Raw genomic sequence first — 21,304 nt, 5'->3', positions numbered from 1 at the left:
GAGTTTGTTTGCCCACTCCAAATTCTGAGTTTGGACTTGCAGTAAGGATCTGTGTATATATAGATGAGGAAAAGAAATTGAGGGGAACCTCTTAGGACAGAGACACAGCTAGAAATGGAAAATTAGGTAGAAACAACAGGTACTAACAGTTACATTGTTTGATACATTCAGTAGGTTGATGTGCAGCAGAGTCACAGAGCATTTTGATACATTGGGCAGGAACACCTTACAGGCCAAATGGTTACATTTCTGGCACAGAACACCTTATGGGGAAAAAAATAAATGGGGACAAGGCAAAGACCTGTCCTATTGTACATTACTGCTTCATTGCTATAATCTTGGAGTGCATCATTAGGTTATATATTTGGGCTTATTCTGTTTTTCTGATGTGGGCATTCATAGCTATAAACTTCTCTTGGAAGACTGCTAGTTAAGTATAGTGCATAATTTCATTCTAGAGATGTCCACTGGGTGTGGCTGACATGTGTCCCAGGCTCTAGCTACCTCCTTTGAGAGGAAGATTGCAACTTCTTTGGCCCAGTCCCCAGTTTTTTAGGAACAGGTCCCAGTATTGTTATGATTCACAGGAAGTCCAGATTTTGGCAAACAGAGAAAACCAATTGACAGTAACAACTGTATCACCTTGGCTATAGTAGTAAATTCATTGACAGCAATTCTGTCAAATATAGATGAGATACTGACAAACCCGAAGAACCGCTCATTAGTCACATTTAATTGAAAGAAAGAGATCTATAATTTTAGTATAGACACTGAGGCAACCCCAATAATGACCTAGAGTAAATCAGACCCCTGGTTTCTGATGGATGTATACAGCTGTGCGGGAGCTCAAGGAGTACAAGGAGCTACTTGTCATCTTCAGATTCACCCTCTGCAAAGTTTCACCCACGAAACTTTGCCTCCCACCACGGAGTAGAGGCCGCAAACTCTTCCTGGCCTAAGCTTGAGCTTCTCGGGGAATCTCGGTCTGGCTCTCATTCTCTCCAGCCCTTTCTCCTTCGATGTCTCTCACCCAGTCTCTGCAGTAGTGTTACACTTCAGTCCTCCAGGGAAACTCTCCTCCAAGGTACTGGTCTCATCCTCATGTCAGTCTTTTGGCTGCCACCTCTGCTGCCCTGTGCTCAGGAGAACCAAGGTCTGGTGCCAGCTAGGAGTTAGTAGTCGGGCTGCTTCCCTAATTCTTGTGAGGCAGCTCATGGCAGCAGGGCAGGCAGGTGGGGCTGCTATGTGCTATAAATTTTTAAAGTACTACTTTAGCTACATTCAATTTTATTTTCGCTTTCATTGACTACAAATTGTTCTATAATTTTTATTTTGTTGTGTGTATGCCTTTATCCATTTATTTGTACTAGGGATCAAACTCAGGACCTTGCATTTGCGAGGCAGGTGCTGGAACCACTTAGCTAAATCCCCTGCTCTAATTTTATTTTAATGTGCAAGATAGGTAGTAATGTACTTCATTTCCAAAATTGGGAAGCTTTTCCAGACATCTTTCTTCTATTTATTTCTGGTTTAATTCAGTGATGGTCACAGAACATATTTTGTATGCTTTTGATCACTCTAAATTGGGTAAGGCTTGTTTTGTGCTGAAAGATATTATCTATCTTGATAAATTTGTAATAAAAAGAATATATATTCTACCCTTACTGAGTAGAGTGTACTATAAAATTTAAATAGGTCAAAGTCATTTAATTGTTTAGATCTTCTTATGACTGTCTCTGTGTTCTACTACTGAGAGAATACTGTTATAACTTTAGTTACAGACTTCTCTTTCCCTCTTTTCATTTCTATCACTTTTTACTTCATAATTTTAGAGCCCTAATTTTATGGTATATAAATTTAGGATTGTCATATCTTCTTTATGTTCTCTTCATCCCTGATAATATTTGTTTCCATGTTTTCTGATATTAGCATATTACTTCTAGCTCACTTTTAGTTAGTATTTACATGAAATATTTTTCTATATCCATCTCCTTTTCATGTGTGTATGTGTATATATACTATATATACAGTACATACAATACGTAATTATAATTATACAAATATATAATTATATATTATACATCATATATCATAGTATATTATACAATATTTCATATATCATATGTAATACAACATACTGTATATATTATATATTGCATATGATTATTGTATATATTATATATTATATACATGCATATATAATATATATGTGTATACTATATATATGCACACACACAGAAACATATATATATGTATGTATATGTATTTATGGTGGGTGTTTGCAAACAACATAAAAATGGTCTTGCTTTTTGAAAATCCAGTATGATACTTTCACCCTACTAATTGGATTGTTGTAATAATTTGCATTTAAAATATAGTAGTACTCAGTTCACAGACAGAAGCATTTGGGAATGTTTTTTTCTTTTTCTTTTTTTCAAATGCTGCATCAGGGCACAAACTCGGCTATGACCATCATTCCTAAATGAACATATATGTAGTCATCATCTCCAGACTCCTGGAACAAGTTAAGTTTGTGAACTGAGGGGCCACTGTATTCATATAGGGGGTTACGTTTAAATCTGTTGCCTTATTATTCAGTTTTTGTCTGCTCCATCTCTTCTTTATATTTTTACTCTTTTTCTGCTCTATTTTTTTCTCTCACTGAGTGTATTGGTACATGTTAGGTATACAGTACAGTTACATTCATCATTGGGCTCTTGTACCTTTACATGACAGGTCTTGGTTCTCATTTTTACCCTTGCCCCTGCCCTCCCTTCACCCCCTCCTCTCCTCCTTATTTACAAATACTTTACTTCCATTTTTTCATTTTCTCATATTTTCCCTTATTACCTTTCCCCTACCCTACCCACTTCCTCTACACCTTTAGCCCTTTTCTTCCTATTTCACATGGTCAATTATATCATTAGGATCTTATTGTACCATTATAGTTTTTCATACTAGGGAAACTACTTGGTATTTATACATGTGTGACATTTATTTCACTTAGGATTATATCCTCAGTATGTATCCATTTTCCTATGAATGATTCTAATTTCTCATTCTTTATGGTTGAGTAGTATTCCATTTTATAGAAAAACCACATCTTCTTTATCCAATCTCCAACTGATGAGCAAATGGGCTGTTTCTGTTTTAGCTATTACAAACTGTGCAGCTATAAACACAGGTGCACATATATCACTGTGGTATGGTTCTTTTAATACTTTTGGGAAGATATCTAGCAGAGGGATGGCTGGATCAAATGGAAACTCTAACCCCAGCTCTTTGAGGTATCTGCTCTCTTTTAAATTTATTTTTTGTGGTTCTGTTTCATCCACACTTGTAACTTGTTGCCTGTATTCTTTGGTTTGATTTTCAAGGTGATCTAACATTTAAATATCACTTAGTTATATCTTTATTTTACCAAGACTATCTTATATAAAATATTAAAGATTACTCTCCTATAACCCCTTTCATGCTTTCTGTTGGTTTTCTATATTTTATTTCTATATATTTTTGAAACTTCACAATGTTTATTTTATGTTCTCCTCATAGTATCATTTCCATGTCTATTTCTTCATTTATATTCATCTAGATAACTGCTTGGTATCCATTTTTCATCTGCCTGTGAGACTTGCTCTAATATTTCTTATATTAAAAACTCTAGCAATAAGTTATCTCAAATTTTGTCTAGAAGTGATTTATTTTTGCCTTACTTTTTAAAACTTATTGAAATGTTGATTAATTAAATTGATTTTTAAAATACTGACAGGCTTTTGTTTTTCCTTTTATCACCCTAAAGATGTTACTTGACCTTTAATGGGTTTTATATTTTTAAAATAAATCTATCAGGTGATCTCTGTTCCCATGGAAAGTATTTTTTCCTGAGTTTCTTTTAAAGTTTTGTCACGGACATTCATCCATTTGATTATGGTGCAGCTTTCTTGATTTGGTTTTCTCCAAATGGGTTCTGGTTGGCATTCACTAGGTCTCTTAGATATCGGATTTACAGTTCTCATGAAATTTGGTAATGTTTTTTATTATAATTTTTACATAATATTTTTTTATTTGCTACTGAGGCTCTAATTGTGCATATTTAGATTCTTATTGATTCTCAGGTCTCTGATATTCAGGTATTTATGTCTTTTATTTTTTGTATGTTTTATTTTGAATAGTTTATATTGTTTTGTATTCAACTTCACTGATTACTATTCCTATATCTAATATCTCAGCTAATCTGCTACAATATGTTTTTTTTATTTAAGTGTAGCTTTTCCTATCTACAATTTCCATTTGTATATTTTAATTAATTTAATACCACCTAATTATGTTTGTTTTACTTTAAATCTGTACATTTTACAATATCTACGATAGCCATTTTAAAGACTTGTTTATTAGCTTAATTATCTTCCTCGTTTATTTTTCTATTCTTGTTGATTACTTTTTCTCTTGAATAATCCTAATTTTCTGCTTTTTTGCATATCTTATGATTTTAATTGGATGCCAGAAATTGTGGATTTTATACTGGTGGATATTGGATTTCATCATCTTCCTATGGAGACTTTTATCATGACTTTTTATCATGACTTTTTTCTGGGATGCATTTAATGCATTTACACATTTTTCAACTCCTGCTATTCAATTTTGTTAGGATGAGTCTAGGAATGCCATTTATTAATGGTATGATTTAGTTTCTCTGCTAAGGCTGGATACTTCATAAAATTCTACCCCGTGGTCTTTATGTTGGAAGGCCTGACATCTCAGGGTGGTGGGAACTTCTTTTATTTTCAGTCCTATTTGAGCTCCAGAAATTATTCAACCTACTACTTTATAGTTGTTCTTGTTATCTCATGAACTTTACCTCATGAATATGTAGGTCACTACTCTGCCAAACACTGGAGGGAAATCTCTGCTTTTAACTTTTCTCTCCAGTAAACTGACCTGCAAATTCTAACTACCTTAGTCCCTTTCCTACTGACATATGTATTATCTCTTTGATCCAGCAAGATCTCTAGGTTCTGTTGGTATTGCCTCTCCCTGTGATTCTGTCTGGAAACCTTCTTTGGGCAGTTATTTGAAGAAATTGTAGAGCTCACCTAATTTATTTTACTTGATTAAGAGATCACATTCCATGCTGCCTGTTGTCCAGTGTCTCGAAGACAGTGCAGTGTAGTGTGTGTGTGTGTGTGTGTGTGTGTGTGTGTGTGTGTGTGTCTGTGTCTGCAGCAGTTTACTCCTTCATGGACAGAAGCAAAAATTGCATAGTCATATCCCCTGGTCTGTTGGATTTTATTATTACTTTTGTTGTCTTCATGTAGAGACAATCAAAATGCATTGGTGAGAGGAGGGTGGCAGATGAAATAGAAAGATAGATTCATCTCAGCCCCAGCCTTCTTTTCACCTCAGTCCTACTACCATCACACAAAAGAAAACTAAATGATCTTGAATATTCACCTAAAGTGCATTATCTTCTAATAATTAAAACCCTTACCAAACAAGAAGTCATGTTAATATGAGTATTTTTTAAAGCCTAAAGGTATGAAGACAGGAGCTTTCTTCCTTGCTGCCTTAATTTAAAAAAATAATAATAATGCTGATTAAATTCAAAGAAATGGTTAAAACATTTTGAACTATAAATTTTTAATCTTCATGAAACATTTTATTAAATGTCTGTAATTACATTAATGTAAGCAAATGAAAATAATGTGTATATTCTTTTAATTTAAAAATGTTAGCATAGTAATACACTCTTTAACTCAAATGCTTCTGTAACTATCTTCAATAACATTTTCATCAGTTGCTAAATTAAAATCTCTGAATCTCCTTCACTCTCCTGTTTTTATATGCTTCTTAAGACTGTTTTAAATCTCTTTTTACAGCATCCTACCCCAAATTTATTTTCTTTCCTCCTTTCCCTTATGTGGCTTATCAAAGCAGATGTTATCAAGGCAAGTGAAATGGAGAGTAGAGGCAGCTGTCCATATAACTTAGCAAACCTGATATAGAGTAAAACAGATTTGGAGAGACAGAATTACCCATAATAGCCATCAGTGTTTATTAGTTTCACCAGATAATTGTTCAACTTTTTACTTCATTTTGTCAGGATATCAAGAGATGGAATGAGTCTTTGAGTGAAAGTAGATAATTGAACACAACCAAGGATAAACTTTTAAGATAGATATGCCATATCTTCTCCAAGGGGAAATCATGACTTACTAATTTGTGAATGTGAGCTGGGATAATAATGAGTCTGTGAGAAAAGCAGTATCAGTAAACATCATTTGTTTAGACCTTTAAAATGACTTGCATAAAGACCAGCCTAGAAGTGAAATAAAAGTATGTGTAAACAAATGGCTAAATTTTAATTAGACTAGGGAAAAAGGTTGAGGATAGAGTAATTTTGATGAGTAGTGAACAGGCAAAGTCAACAGGGGAAAAGGACAGAGATAAATTGGCATTTCTTCAATCAGAAAACTAATAATAATAAATCAGGGCTAGAACCATTGTGAGTCTACATTTATGGTGCTGTAGAAGGATTTGCTAACAAAGTTTGTGTAAACTTAATTTTATTAGAAAATTATCACTTTAAGGAGTACAGCATTTGGCTTAGAGCTAAGGAACTGTTTAAGAGGTAGTCATTGCTTTCTGGGAAGTTGGCAGAATCTTTACACACTCTAAAACAGGATTTTGGGCTGAAAATGATGATGCCCAAAACAGTACCTAGGAGTCTGGGAGCTACATCTGTTCCCAGATCTGCTGCCTAAGTCCTATAAAAGTGTAGTGATCACATTAGCCTATTCCTGTATATCACAGTAAATAGTTCTCATAGACCTGTCCATTGTTTTCTAACACAGGCATAGTAGCCTAACAAGATGTGAAACACTTACGTAAAGACCTCAGCATTTTTCAGTCTGGAGTGATGACAGTGTAAAGATAATTACTAAAATATATAAAGTCATGAAGTGTTTTGAAAGTTGCATAGCAGATCCCAGAATATTAGATCAAAATTCTTCCCCCAAATTAAAAGAGGTCATTTTGGTATCAGTAACCTGAAGGAGTACATAGTAAGGAATTTTTTTCCATGAGCGGTCGTACCACAGATATATGTAAATAAATCCAATAATTATTTCTATGACTTCTAGCCTACATGGGCATTTGGGGCACATTTCAAACCTTTTCCAGTTTATGCCCTGAAGTCCTAACTGACGTACCAATTTCTGTGATGCTACTCTCAGACCAAGACTATGTGTTTACCAGGTGGTGACCTAGTACTTTTTTTTTATGTTTTTCTTCATCTTTACAAAGAAATTTCATGGTCCACTTTTTTTCCTTTCTTCACTTTTTTAATACTATTAATGCCCTACGTTTTTCCTTGAAATCATTCCTTATACGATATATACCAAACTCCCAACATTCAGTCTTTTGCATGTGCATGTGTGTGCATGTATGTGCATGTGCATGCATACGTGTGCGTGTGTGTGTGTGTGTGTGTGTGTGTGTGCGCGCGTGCACCAAAAGAAGCACAGGGGACTGGAAAACAAATGTTCATTCTTCCATACAGTCATCCTTCCAGTGTCACAAAGCTTAAATCCAGTTTAAATTTAGAGACTGAGTATTATGCATTCCAAAGGCATCAAGTTGAATTTACCCTTCCAGAAGGTCTTCTTAATGCTACAGCCAAAATATATCCCATAGCTGTGAATAAATATAAGCATGGCCATTTTTGACTACTTTGACAAAACCATGGAGAAAACAGAATGAATAACCACCATTTACTGGATGTGGCTTTGGCAACATGCTTGCATTTTTTTTTTTTTTAGCTCGTTTCAACCATATCAATGAAAAGAAGGATATGCAAATCAAGAGACCCATTATTCCATCTGTGGTTGAAGTTTCTGTTGCCAGTACCACACATAACTTACACATGTTTAGGAATCTGGAGATAACTCCTGCAAAGACTTATTTACATGACCATTTGCATTATAAGAAAGTGTGCCAGTTTATAAGATGCTATGAGTATTAAATACCCACAAGTTACTCTTTCTGGCTGGTGAATTGTGTTGAGTCTTCATTGCTTGTCTGGCTGAAAATTTTATAGATCTGATAGAAGTTTTCAAAGTGGAAAAATGGTTTGAATATCAATATTTTCTGTTTTATTAGGACCTACTATGTGTGAAGGCTGAAGAGGGAAGAAAAGTAGTTATAAAGTAATTTGAATCTGTAAGTGGCTAGATTCTGGCATAGAAGCAAATACAAGTCAAGCATCTGTAATGTAAACATGCAAAGTCCATAGTACTCTGAAATCTCTGAACGCTGACTTGATGCTCAAAGAGGTTCAGGTTTTAGAGCATTTCAGATTTTTCATTTTTAGATTAGAAATAAACAACCTATATTCAAAAATCCAAAAAAGCTCTAAAATCTGAAACACTCCTGGCCCTGAGCATTTTAGAAAGGGATCACTCAACTTATGGAAGCATTTTGGACAGATGTACCAGTGTCCCTAACTGAAAATCATGGTGTACTAACTTGGGAATGTTCTCTGATAAAAGGTCTATAAAGAGTAGAGCATCGGTAGGTCTTGTTTCATTTAGTTTTATTTTTTAAAAAGGAAAACAGCCTGTCATAATACCAACTCCAAATGGATTTCTCAAGAAAATATACTCTTGTTTTCATGTATTTGCTGATTTTGTTTTCTTTTGATACTAGGGGTTGAACCCAGTGCCTTTACCCTAGGCTACACCCTCAGGCACGTTTTTTGTGAGAGGGAGTTGTTTTGGGGTTTTTTTAGACAAGAGTACCACTAAGGTAATCCGTTGCTAAGGCTATGTTCAAACTTGAAATCCTCCTGCCTCCACCTCTCAGAGCACTGGGATTACAGGCATGTGTCACCTTCCCAGCTTTCCCTGTTTTTATGTATTTGTCATTTGCAGCCAACTTCATATACATTGGTCCATATTCATTAGTTGGTTATTAACACTTCTGCTGAACCTACACCCAAGGAAATAAATGGTTAGCAGAAGGTAATTGCTTAAGAAATAATCAGAATAATTGTTTAGTAAAATGTGCGCAGTACTAAAGTGTAACACTAGCTACACAGATAACAGCTTTGCTTGCCTTGGATGCCATGGCAGTGAATGTATCACCCGCCTGTAGGGGCCCTTGCCTCTCCCTGATAACCACTTGTGGACATTTAATGATCATTTCAGACCTACCTAACAATAAACACTCTGCCTGGGTTATTTAAAAATGAGCTATGATTATACATGTGAAAAACTCCTTGTTATTACATAACCAGCAGGTAACCAAGCAGGTCTCCAAGCTCAGCCTTTACACTCTGAACCCTACGTTGGTCTCACTTCAGTCTTTTAAATACTCAGAGTCATTTAGACCTCAAGTCAGGTTTTCTCAACTCTATCAAGGACACAAATAATCAGACCAGGAGTTTAGGTTTACAAATTCAAATGATTAAATATTTGTTCAGTAGTGTCTGTGTGGGATCAAGATACTTGAATCGACAGAAGAGAAAGCTGAGGAATGAATGAGTGGTAGTTCCCAAGTGCCCCAAATCATCACTAATTCACATTCCACCCTCTCGGATATTTACATTAATGGAAACAGTGTCAGGAATCAGCTTTTCCCTTTGCAGCTTTTTATGCAGATAGTGTTGCTGTGTGCGGGAGTATAGAATGAAACAGGTTTGGAAGAAGCTTGGCCAACCAGTGTAAGAGAACAACTTGTTTTAAAAAGATGCAATCCAGTGTTCTGTGTAAATGTATAAAAGAAGTTACTGTTACTGTACTGGTACCCTTTGCTACAGATGCAATCCAGTGTTCTGTGTAAATGTATAAAAGAAGTTACTGTTACTGTACTGATACCCTTTGCTACAGATGGCTTCCAGGGAGTGAGCTTAGTTGTCCCAGTTTAGTTTTTGCACTGCTGAGTGTGCTGGAGATAAACAGGATACCAGCATTCAGCCTGGCAACTGCAATATCTGAGTATGAGGACCGCCATAAGAGTGACAGTGTTTTTCAGCAGGCCCGAGACCTTCTGGGCCATGAAACTATGAGCTAAGCACAGAGTGTAAGGAGGACTAAAGCAGCATTCTGCTGGCTGTCCTTTGTCATGGTCACCCATCTTCTTAAGGAGCCAAAAGTACAAAGAAACGGTCTTTACAGTATTCAGTATTTCTGTATGATACTTCTCCTCTGCCCACCTGAATTAATGGAGCCTTGTCTGTATGTGAAAAACAGCTAACAGAGAAGAGAGTCAGCTCTTTGCTTCAGTTGCTGGATTCAGAACAAAAAGAAATAGATTGAGATTTCTCAAGAAAAATATTTATATTCAAAGAATATAAGAAAAAATATTGTAAAGATAGTTTTTTCATCCATCGTTTCATTGGTTGCACACCAGTGAGGGCTAACTCTGTTAGGCACTGTGCTGAGTTCTGGTCCAGTTGAAGATGAATCAGACACTCTATCAGCCTAGTGCATATAATGCTCACATTTTAGATTAGGGCAAGGATGGTGTCAGAAACTGTTATACACGGGAGTATAGATGAAATGAGTAAAATCCACTTCTGCCTCCAGGACACTTATGGTCTAATAACAGTTACTTTGATAACTTTCATTTTCAAATGATTAACAGTGTTCTTGTTGCAAGCACTGTGCTGGGTAAATCACAGGATTCATTTCTAGCCCCCCAAACATTCCTGGGATGAAGATAGTGTGATCTGAGCTCGCTGGATACAGGGAGCAGCAGGCTAACTTAGCAAAATGAGTGGGGATTTTATATCACATGCCCTAAATTGACACTTTAAAAATCCCCAGTGGAAATATTTCTCCAAAGTTCCTTCTTTGGCCCTGGCCCACACAGAGCCTCCCTGGGCTGCTCATTGCCTCTTGGATATAGTCACTTTGCTCATGTATGGAGCCAGATGCCACAGAATATTCCTAACCTGAGCTAAATTAACATTCTTCCCAATAAAGGAAGGCTTTGCAGAAAGTCCTATATCTGCTACTGAGGCTGAAAAACATCCATCTCCTTGCATGCCATATATTTTCAAAGTCATGTATTCAGGGTATTGGTAAAAGAACCCCCCCGCCCAATTCCATTATGTAAAAGACTGCTTATCCTGCTGCAGATGTGCCCTTCCCGAGTCCTGGGTTTGCTGAGATATGAAGAGCCCTCAAATGGCTAGTGGACCCAGGGGATGCAGATTTTCTCAGTAATCCATGTATTTTCCATGTGTGCCATGACTTTAAAAGGATGGGAATGCAATGCCTCAAGTCATTTAATGAAATATCTGGAGGGCACTGTTGGTGATAAGCACAAGAAGCTACCTTTAGAGACTCTCAGAAGGCAAATGGAACAATGGGAGTAGATGGGAGGCCTGGCCAAGGTCAGAGATGTAATTGGTGACCTTGGAGGAACGAAGCCCGCTGCTACATCAAGTGACCCAACCCTCAGACTCATTAGCAAGAGGCCCCTTTGGCACTGCACTCACAGCCACAGAGTGAGCTCAACATTTGTCGAGCAAGACGAAGCCATCTCATTCAAGATTCAAGGCAGGCTGGCACTTTGAACTTTGTTCTTATTGTAGTCATGTAATTATTTTGTGAGTTCTTATAATTCTCTGAGAAGAAAAAACAAGTCTCAGAAGTACAGTATCCAACACTTTTTCGGGTTACAATGTTCTTATGAACTGCAAGAAACTAATAGTGCTTTAAAAACAAAACAAAAAAAACTACATAAAGGCCAGGTCAGCATTTCCAATATAAACTCTTGTTTCCCAAGGTGTATGCATTCTGAAGAAATTTGCTGGAGGGTAGAACTTGGCATATACCTGTGACCCTGAATGTCCACATCTCATTTCATAGGTACTTGTAAATGAGTCTTCATATTCTCTACATTTGGCATCTGGAATTTTTAGAAATAAGAAATGGTCTTAATAGTGGTTTCTGAGCTTAATGTCAGTGCACACAATTCTCAGACTATGAGAGAACTCAGATTCTGAAAGTCCTGTTGCATAGATTCTGTTATTGTAATGCTGTGTATTAATGGGAAAGGAAAGTAATATAAGGAAACAAGTGTCAGAAAATGTTGTTGTGCTGTGAAAGGCACAGGACTTAGGCTTTCTTTGCCACTTTTTCTACCCAAATCTCTCTTCTGCCATATTTCTTGTAGTTACCCCTGTTATGTCTGGTGGGTCTAGAGTCTAGGGGTCTCCAGATTCATGAGATTGTCTCTCTCTTTGACATAGAAAGAGGAAGAGGAGCCAGAGAAGACCAGTGCAAAGTGAAAGTACTATTTATTTACAAAAGGAAGCAATGAAAAGCACTGAACTAGTAGGAGCCAGAGCTGGGTGCCCACCTAATCTGAGCTGCAGCCCTCTTTCATGGGGTAGGGATCCCATCTCCACCACCCAGAGGGTCAATACTTGATTGATTGGACATTGGGCTTGTTGCTAGGGACAACATGCCAGGAATAAGCTATTTCAGTAGGCAGTCTGAGATACATTGGGTCCAATACATCTCACATCCTTTTAGACTTTAATTTCCACCCCAAAGCCTAGGTCAGTTTTCATAATGATCTATTTACTCCTATGCGTCTGAAATATTCACACTTTAGAATTGCCCCAGATACAGAACATGGATATGCTAAACCTGAAGAGTTGGGTAACTAGGCTAAAATTTAAAAAGTCAGAGAAGTCCAGTTGGCAGGGTTTCCCCCATCCCTTAGCTCTTCTGCCAGTGCCTTCCCATGTAAGCAGCAATCAGTTGTTGAAAAGGCCATTTTAGAACAGTCAAGTCCCTGTAATTGGAAAATAAATAGAGAAAATAATGAATAACCTCTAAGGCTGGTTGCAGTGGGCTAAACCTCAGGGCTTGTGATCTTGAGAGAGAAAAGCATCTTTTAGACCATGGATATACAAGTCAAGGACCCTAAAGTGCATGACAAAACCCTGAGATCCAATGGCATAGAAAAAGGTTTAGTAGCACCGTACATGCAGTGATATGATCTGCATCTTCCTATTAAGGGTCCCTGTGGAGATTGAAGCCTCTTCTTCAGTGGGGTCTTCATCTTCCTAATACTTCCAAAATCAAGAACAAAATGACAAGAAAATGACTAGAAAATCCTGCATGTTTTTATCCTGGTATTGGGAAATTCACAAAATTTTACCACTTGCTTATAGCAGAGTTTTTTTGTTTGTCTGTTTGTTTGTTTGTCTGTTTGGTTGTTTTTTGGAGCAGAGGAGGGGCTGGAGGAGATAAAATATTCAAATGTTTGCTGAGCATCAAATGAGACTATATGAAAGGCACTTAAGGTTAAACTATTTACCTATGAGATATCTACTAATGTGTTAAGCACTTTGTGTATGTTGTTGTTTGTTATTTCATTCCTGTGGCTGTCTCACAGTGTGCTAGGGGTCATTCTTAATTCTAGGGATTTGACGCCAAACATATACCCATAGCAATCCTACAAGGAACGAAAGATCCCAAGAGGTTAAGGCTCTTGTAAGAAGATTTGCACTATGATTCATTGACAGTGGCCATATCATAAGCCACTGTTCTTCTATAAAGCCCCAAAGAAATGGTAGCTGTTGAGCTTTCAGATAGAGCATGCACTATAATTATATTTCCCACCATACCTAAGAGTGCTCAGTTGTAACTCTTACCCAGTGCTAGACTTTTTTAAAATGCAACTAAGGAAAAAATTTTTTCTCACATTGTAGGTTGTCCCTTAGTTCTATTGACGGTTTCTTTTGCAGTGCAGAAGCTTTTTAGTAAGATGAGAACCCAGTTGTTGATTCTTTCTGCTAGTTCCCGTGCGAATGAGGATTTGTTCATAAAGTCTTTTCCTAAGCCAGCATCTTCAAGAGTTCTGCCTAACTTATCTTCCAGCAAGTTTAGTGTTTCTGTTTTAATATTTAGATCTTTAATGCACTTGGATTTTAATTTAGTGCATGATGAAAGATAAGGGTCTAGTTTTAATCTTTGGCAGTTGAGATCCAGTTTTTCCAACACCATGTATTAAAGAGGCTATCTTCCTTCCAGTGGGGATGGTCAGCTCTTTTGTCAAAGGAGACAAAGGACTATTATCTAGAATATATAAAGAACTCTCAAAACAATCAGTCCCCCCAAATACAAAGACCCTATTCAAAAATGGGCATCTGAAATGAACAGACAATTCTCAGACAAAGAAGTAAAAGCAGCAAGTAAATATATGAAAAAGTGTTCCACATCACTGGTCATTCCAGAGATGCAGATGAAAACAACACTGAGATTCCACCTCACCCAAGAAAGAATGGCTGCTATCAAGAAATCAACCAACAACAAATGTTGGCGGGGTTGTGGGGAGAAAGGAACCCTTCTCCATTGTTGGTAGGAGTGCAGACTGGTGCAACCACTGTTGAAATCAATATGGAGATACCTCAAAGAGCTGGGACTAGAGGTTCCATGTGACCCAGCCATCCCTCTGCTGGGTATATTTCCAAAAGAAATAAAAGAATCATACCACAGTGATATATGTGCACCTATGTTTATAGCGGCACAGTTTGTAATAGCTAAAACTTGGAAACAGCCCATTTGCCCATCAGTTGGAAACTGGATAAAGAAGATGTGGTATTTCTATAAAATGGAATACTACTCAGGCATAAAGAATGAGAAATTAGATTCATAGGAAAATGGGTACATATTGAGGATATACTCCTAAGTGAAATAAACATGTGTGAATACCGAATAGTTTCTCTGGTGTGAAAAACTCTAATAGTACATAAGATCCTAATGAGATAATTGACCATGTGAAATAGGAAGAAAAGGGCTAAAGCTGTAGGGAAAGTGGAAAAGGTAGAGGAAAGGTAATAAGGGAAAAGAAAAAAAATATGACAAAGTGGAAATAAAGTATTTGTAAATGGGGAGGGTAGGAGGGGGTGAAGGGAGGGCAGGGACAAGGGGAAAAAATGAGAACCAAGACCTGTCATGTAAAGGCACAAGATCCCAATAATGAATGTAACTGTACTGTATACCTAAAATGTACCAATAAACTCAATAAAAATAAATAAATAAATAAAAATAAATGCAACTAAGGAAGTTTCATTGCAAGATGTCATTGTAAGAATAGAGACTTTCTAGATGACAGTGAGATGTTGGAACCTGGTTCTTTGGCTTGGATAAGCCACATAGCCATTTCAGAAATTTAAAATATAGGAAACATAATTAACAGTATGTCACAGACATGGTAAAATCTGTACAATTCTAGAGAATAGTGGGATCTCTAGAAGTAATGAGAAGCCTAAAGAGTACAGATGAGTTTTGTCATTGCGTAAAGTGAGAAAGACGGAAAGTTGCTCCCTCATCTTTTCAGTGGTACTTCAAGTTGAATGAGGTCAAAGGAAGTTCACATGATAAGTGATGTTAGACCCTGTGCTGTGTGAATTATTTGTCCTCACAGTCAAATTGAGAGGCAAAAGATGAAGTTAACTGCTGAATGGGTGGCAGTTCATGCAGGAGATATACAATTACCTTTGCTAGGACATCAATTTGTTCTGTATGCACATTACTCATTCTAGTTCAGTTAATAAATTTCACCTAATTGAAGTCACATGATTCCCAGCTTGAAATGAGAATAATCAAAAATAATTGTTGGTCTCTAATGACCGTTCCTTGTCTATTATAACTCTGCTGAACCATCTAGGAAATATATGCATCTGACTACTGCTGCCTGTAACAGGCTGGCCTTCTTCATTTTGAAAAGGGCTAATTTCATATTCCATTCAAGGTCTGTTTCATACACCTCACAGGGAATTCACCATACTATTTCCAAATATTTATTATTTTTCTTTTTCTTATAAATGCTTCTTTCTAGGTATCACCTTCTCCCAGATCATACCCGAACATCAGTGATCTTTTCGACCTTTTCGGTGAGCCTTCTCTGATCCCTCTGTTTCTGTCTCAGAATCAAACTGCCAGATGAGAACACTGGACAGTGGCATCGGAACCTTCCCACTCCCAGACTCAGGAAATCGTGTGACAGGACGGTACATGTGCCAGCCAGACCCCTCCGAGGACACCAAGCCCCTCCTGTCTGTCCAACAAGCCCCTTCCGCAGCCTCCTCCATCAGAGCCCAAACCCTTGAAAGAGAAGTGCCTTCCTCCACAGATGGCCGGCTCGCTGCAGAGACAGCCATTGTTCATTCCACATCGGACCCCATCATGGTGGCCAGAGGGACGCAGCCTCCTCAGAGTCGCCTTCCCAAGCCAGCCTCCTCAGGTAGAATGCCAGTGACCTCTCAGAAGAGTATTTTTTCCCAACCCATAATGGCAAAAATAGAAAGTTTTCCCCAAGAGAAGTGTAACTCAGTGACCTACTCTGTCCTATGGAAATAAGGAATTTTGAACATCCCTAATGTCTTCCACCAAAAACTAAAACAGTATATATAAAGCATCATTGACTCATAGAGTTACCTTAAGAAGTGCACACATGTAAAAAGAAGCAAATGTGTAGGCACTGTTATATGGATATATAAACTGATTATGGAAGAATCATAAATATACATTCATGGGATTTCATCCTATGAAACATGGGATATAAACCAATCTATACCCAAGACATAATATAACTAAAATGTTGTTGGCCTCTCACCAGAAACCGTATGTCTTCCTGTTTGTGTATGTTTATATGTTGGACCAGAACAGGCTTAGTGTAGTAGATCAGCAGTAGATTGTGCAGTAGCTACAGTGGGAAGAAACAGCAAGCCTTTCCTTTGAGAAGCACTATCCTTCATCGCAGTCAGTTGAAACAAGTTTTTCATGATTAAAGACAGAGTCAAGCCAAGGGTCAAAGTTCTTTCATGGTTCCCTCAAGATTAAAAATATTTATTGCAGGCTGGGATGACACTAAATAATTTTTAACATGTGTGGCTTCTGTTGCTCTGAGGACATGCAGACATACATAAACTGCAACTCTGAATCAAATACTTTCATCTACAATTAGATAATTAGAAAGGAGTTGCAAGTGGAGATTATACTATCAAGTTCTGAGAAATTAAAAAAGACTTCTAAGTAAGTGTCTTTAAATGAATGTATTGGGCTACTCCCATAGCTGAGTTCTTCCTCCATACCATAATACCAGCTGCCACGGATGTTTGACTACTAACTCCTGCTCATTCCCAGCCCCAGGTCCATTTTTAAAGGCTGTGATGCACATTATTTTAGAAATAAGTGCATTGTTAATTAATGACACAGCCTCCAGAGTCTCAGGGGCAAAATCTTAGTTATAGATTATATGCTCTATGCCTGAATAGTCACATGTGTGACCTCAATTCAGCAGCGGGCTGCTGAGTAGACTCCATGATTAAACACTGTCATTATAACAAATTGAATAGAAACCACACACCTTGAATTGCTTCGAAAGAAGGGGATAGGACAAAGATTGTTCCGATCTTGCTGTAATATTCACTGCACTGGATCTCTAAGGTTTGTGTCTTAATTAAATTGTCACAAAGACTTGCTTTATAAAAAGTAGTATATGGTAGAGAGCCAGGTGAACACGGCAGGACGTTTTTGGGTCAGCCATCCTTAAACGTTCTATCCACCATATGATATCTGTGGTCTACAGGCAGCACAGTTTCTCCAAAGCTTCTTTTTCTTCAGTGACCATTTGTTATTCATTTGAAAAATTAGAGATTGGAAGAGTAGCTGGAACAAAAAGAAAATGAAATTAAGCTTGCTTCCAGCAGTCGCTTCCTGTTTTACATACACATCGGAATGGGATTTTCTCTTATCCCATTTAAAAATGGAAGTCATTGTATCGGTCTCTCAGCACTGATAAAAACACAGTCGGTTTGCTTCTCCTGAGGAGCAAAATGCTATGGAGAGGCTGTCGCTGCATGTCCTGTTGATAATTGTAGAGGCTGGAGAATAATAATAGCAAATCTGCTCTCTAGCAGGAAGAAGGACTACACTCTGCAGGCTATTCTCCTATTATGGGTAGTGGAGAAATGTTCTTTAATAATCCTCCACTAACTCCATCCTTACCATTCCAAGTGTGGTCCATGGGCCAGCATCATGAGCATCACCAAGGAGCCTGTCAGAAATGTTGATGCTCAGAGCCCTCCCACACCTTCCAAATCAGAACCCGCAACTTAGCAGAAGTGCCAGTGATGTGGATGCCTGTTGAACCCACTAAGCTTGAGAATGCTGCCCAGAAAGATCTTTTTTAAGAACCTCTGAGCAAAGCCTCCCATGTACATTATTGAAAGGGACCTTGATAGGTATTGTAAGAAAATAAGTGTTACCTGCTCTTAAGTTATAAAAGCCTGAAAAGTTGAATCCTTCCTTTGGAAACTATGACAACACCTATTCACACAGTGAAGGCTCTGAGATATTCTCTAAAATCTGTTGTCAGATAAATAACATTAGATCAGGGATAACCTGAGTATTTCACAAATACTCTGCCTTCTGAATCTTTTCTAAGCTGAAAAATCTCAACCTCTTTTGTAAAACACTGGGTTCCAGGACAGTTTGACTTACGCTTGCCAAAGTGGACTTCCTTTATAAATATGTGTGTGGACAATTATGCAGATATTTTAGGTAGCGCAGACCATGGGAGATAGAATTGCAGGAAACTCAACCTTGATTGTTTTCAAACCTTTTTATGATTTCTGAATATCTCCCACCCCCCCTAAAGTGGTAAAAGGTTGATAGTTGATTTGTAATTTAATATACATTTTCTGTTTTAGGAAAAATCAGTTTCCAAAATCAGAATGAAGCAGAGCCAAGGCCTCAGATTTGCTCATCACTTGAATATGCTGCAGGTACAGTGACAGGCAAACCACTTCCAGACTGGGGCAGTGATGGCACTGCTGCGGAGACACAGGTAAGGGCCAGTGGAAAGGGGGTAGACACTGTAAAAACGAACTTCTTAAACTCATTAGTGACAGACTTAATCGCAACTTCTAAATCAAACTTGTTCACTTGTTAAGTATGAAGATCTAAGGCTCAGCGTTTTCTCTGAACTGTTGTTAAGGAACACTATGGGTTCTCGGGATACCTTTATTCTGAGGAATTCAATATACAATATTCAATATACACTGACATTCTTAGGGCATGTATTCTCTCCTCTGATTCAACGCTGGGGACTAAATCACTTACCCAAGCTGAAGGGCAGCATTCAGAATATTTCTTGTTAGCTCAGCAGTTTCCTTCATCTTGCTCCCATGAGACAGGGGGAGCGAGTATAGTTCCATCCTTTCCAGAGCAAATAACTTTGGAACAGTCATGTGACTTACCAGCATCCAAGAGAGATGAATATCTTCAGTGCCCACTATTTTTCCCATGGATTCTTCCTCTCCTCTGAGGTGATACACATAAGCTTCCTGGCACGTGATTGGTTGTAAGGAGGAGCTCATGGCTCAGGGGATCTTTGTTCATCCTCTGGGTATTACATGGTATTTAGTCCTGTTTTCCTCTTCCAGCTTATTACTGTGACCATTTTTAGCCTGCTCCCTATTTCTCAGCTTCTCCTGGGGCTGACATCCTACAGGATTTCAAGGTCTTGGGTGGTGCCTCCTAGTGAAAAGGCTGGAGGAGGGTTACAGAGCTTAATCACCAGAGCTTCTCGGCCCTTCCTTTCCTCTTCTCACTTCTGCGGCTTTGGCTCTCCCAAAGGTCGCATCTGGAGCTCCCTCCAAATCTTTACTGGTTTCTGCCCTGCTGTGGTGAGGATGGCCAAGATTTTCCCACATCTATATTTTCTACACCTACTGTAACCAGGCTTCTCTCCGCCTTGAGTGTCATGCCTTGAGAGCACGTACAAGCGGGAAGAGATTTCTGGGTCCACAGCCTCAATGTGCTGCAGCGAATACCAACTCTGGCAGCATCCTTGACCAAGTTCAGGATCCTAGTGAAAGTGGGAGTGAAAAGAGGCTGAAATTGGGCCCTCTGAGTTCTCTGTCTAGTTCTTAGAAGGACTATCTCCCCAGGAAGCGGCTTTGTGAGGCAAAGGAACAAACTGCTGTATTCTTCCCTGCCTTAAATTAAATGCAGAACCATTAGGGCCCTCCCAAACCAGTTGTCTCCAAACCTGAGCTGATCTGAATCACCCGGAAGGCTACACATGTCTAACGTGGTATATGTGAAACCTAAAAATGTCATGCATTTCCAGGACACACTGACGCTGCTGGCTCACAGAACACAGTAGTAGCAGTGCTACCACTGTTTCATGAGACTCTATTCTTGCTTTAGTGACTAGAAAGTGAAGAATCTCTTAAGATAATCTGAGTTGGAAGGGAAGTGGAGGAAACCAGTTTGGAGCCAGCAGTTGATGACGGTGGCAAAGGCATTTGAGCAATACCACAAAAGTAAAAACAAAGTAACAGTGGTAGCCCAGAGGGGACTTGTGCTCTTCACATGTCCTGGCTGGGCAGTGCTCCCATGATATGCATAGCCATCAGTACACTCTCTGTCTGAAGTCCCCTTCGAAGCTGCTCATCTTGTGCTGGCTGTGCGCACTGACAATCCTGCCCTGACTTAAGAAAGCCACCACTGGGTCTTGGAACTTTGAACCCCGCTTCACTGACTGCCAGGTAGGGAAAGGTGAAGCAAGAATTAGCTTTACAGTCCAAGGACCCTCAGTGACTGGCTCAGCTAGTGTTTGCTGAATGGAAAGATGAAGGAATATGTTTCGTCACACCCAGAAAGTGTTCCAAGAATATGGTTTTAAGTACTCAGTTAACATTTCTTGAGTAAGTTGGTGAATGAGAAAGGAAATGAACAAATGAAAAAAATGAATAATTGCTTGAATTTATAACCCCAGCTGAGGGAGCTTCTAAGCTAAAATATATTATTCCAATTCCCAACCAACTGACACCTTTCTAAACAAGCTTTTCAAACCCATCACAAAACTCTTCAGAGGAGAATAACAGGCACCGAGAGGGTAATCTGCAAACATAAAAGTGGAGCCCAAATATCACCCTTTTCCCCTGGCACAACCATAGCAGCTGCAGTCCTGGATCCAGTATTGTACTTGTGCGCAGAGGGGAAAATGGTTCCTGTAATATCAACCAGCTCAGAAACTGCCTAACATAGCATTATTGCTGCTCAAGTAACATCCTGGGCGGTCAGGCTGTGTGTGCCTGTGAGCGAGAGGGGAAACTGAGTCCCCTGACCCATGAACTGTCTATCCATAGATTGGAGGGAGAGAGAGGGGGAGAAGGGGAGAAAGAGAGGCGGGTGGGAGAGAGGCAGCAGTTGCTTACTTTTCTCAAAGCTACCTTCATTTTGTGGGTAGAAATATAAAGTAGGCGAAC

General features: G+C 38.5%; 1 protein-coding gene across 10 annotated transcripts in view; it reads left to right on the top strand.

The window, feature by feature from the left end:
• Nckap5 (NCK associated protein 5) overlaps positions 1 to 21,304 on the top strand; it is an 855,349-nt gene that overhangs the window by 777,498 nt on the left and 56,547 nt on the right. For all 10 annotated transcript variants that reach the window (XM_010606203.2, XM_010606202.2, XM_033757250.1 and 7 more), the window contains 2 exons: positions 15,952 to 16,266; positions 18,737 to 18,873. In XM_010606203.2, the coding sequence (XP_010604505.1) occupies positions 15,952 to 16,266; positions 18,737 to 18,873 (452 nt within the window). The remainder of the gene's footprint in view (positions 1 to 15,951; positions 16,267 to 18,736; positions 18,874 to 21,304) is intronic.

Source organism: Fukomys damarensis, unplaced genomic scaffold, assembly GCF_012274545.1.
Source record: "Fukomys damarensis isolate Sample0158 unplaced genomic scaffold, DMR_v1.0_HiC HiC_scaffold_29, whole genome shotgun sequence".
NCBI lineage: Eukaryota > Metazoa > Chordata > Mammalia > Rodentia > Bathyergidae > Fukomys > Fukomys damarensis.
This window is presented reverse-complemented; position numbering and strand designations above follow the sequence as displayed.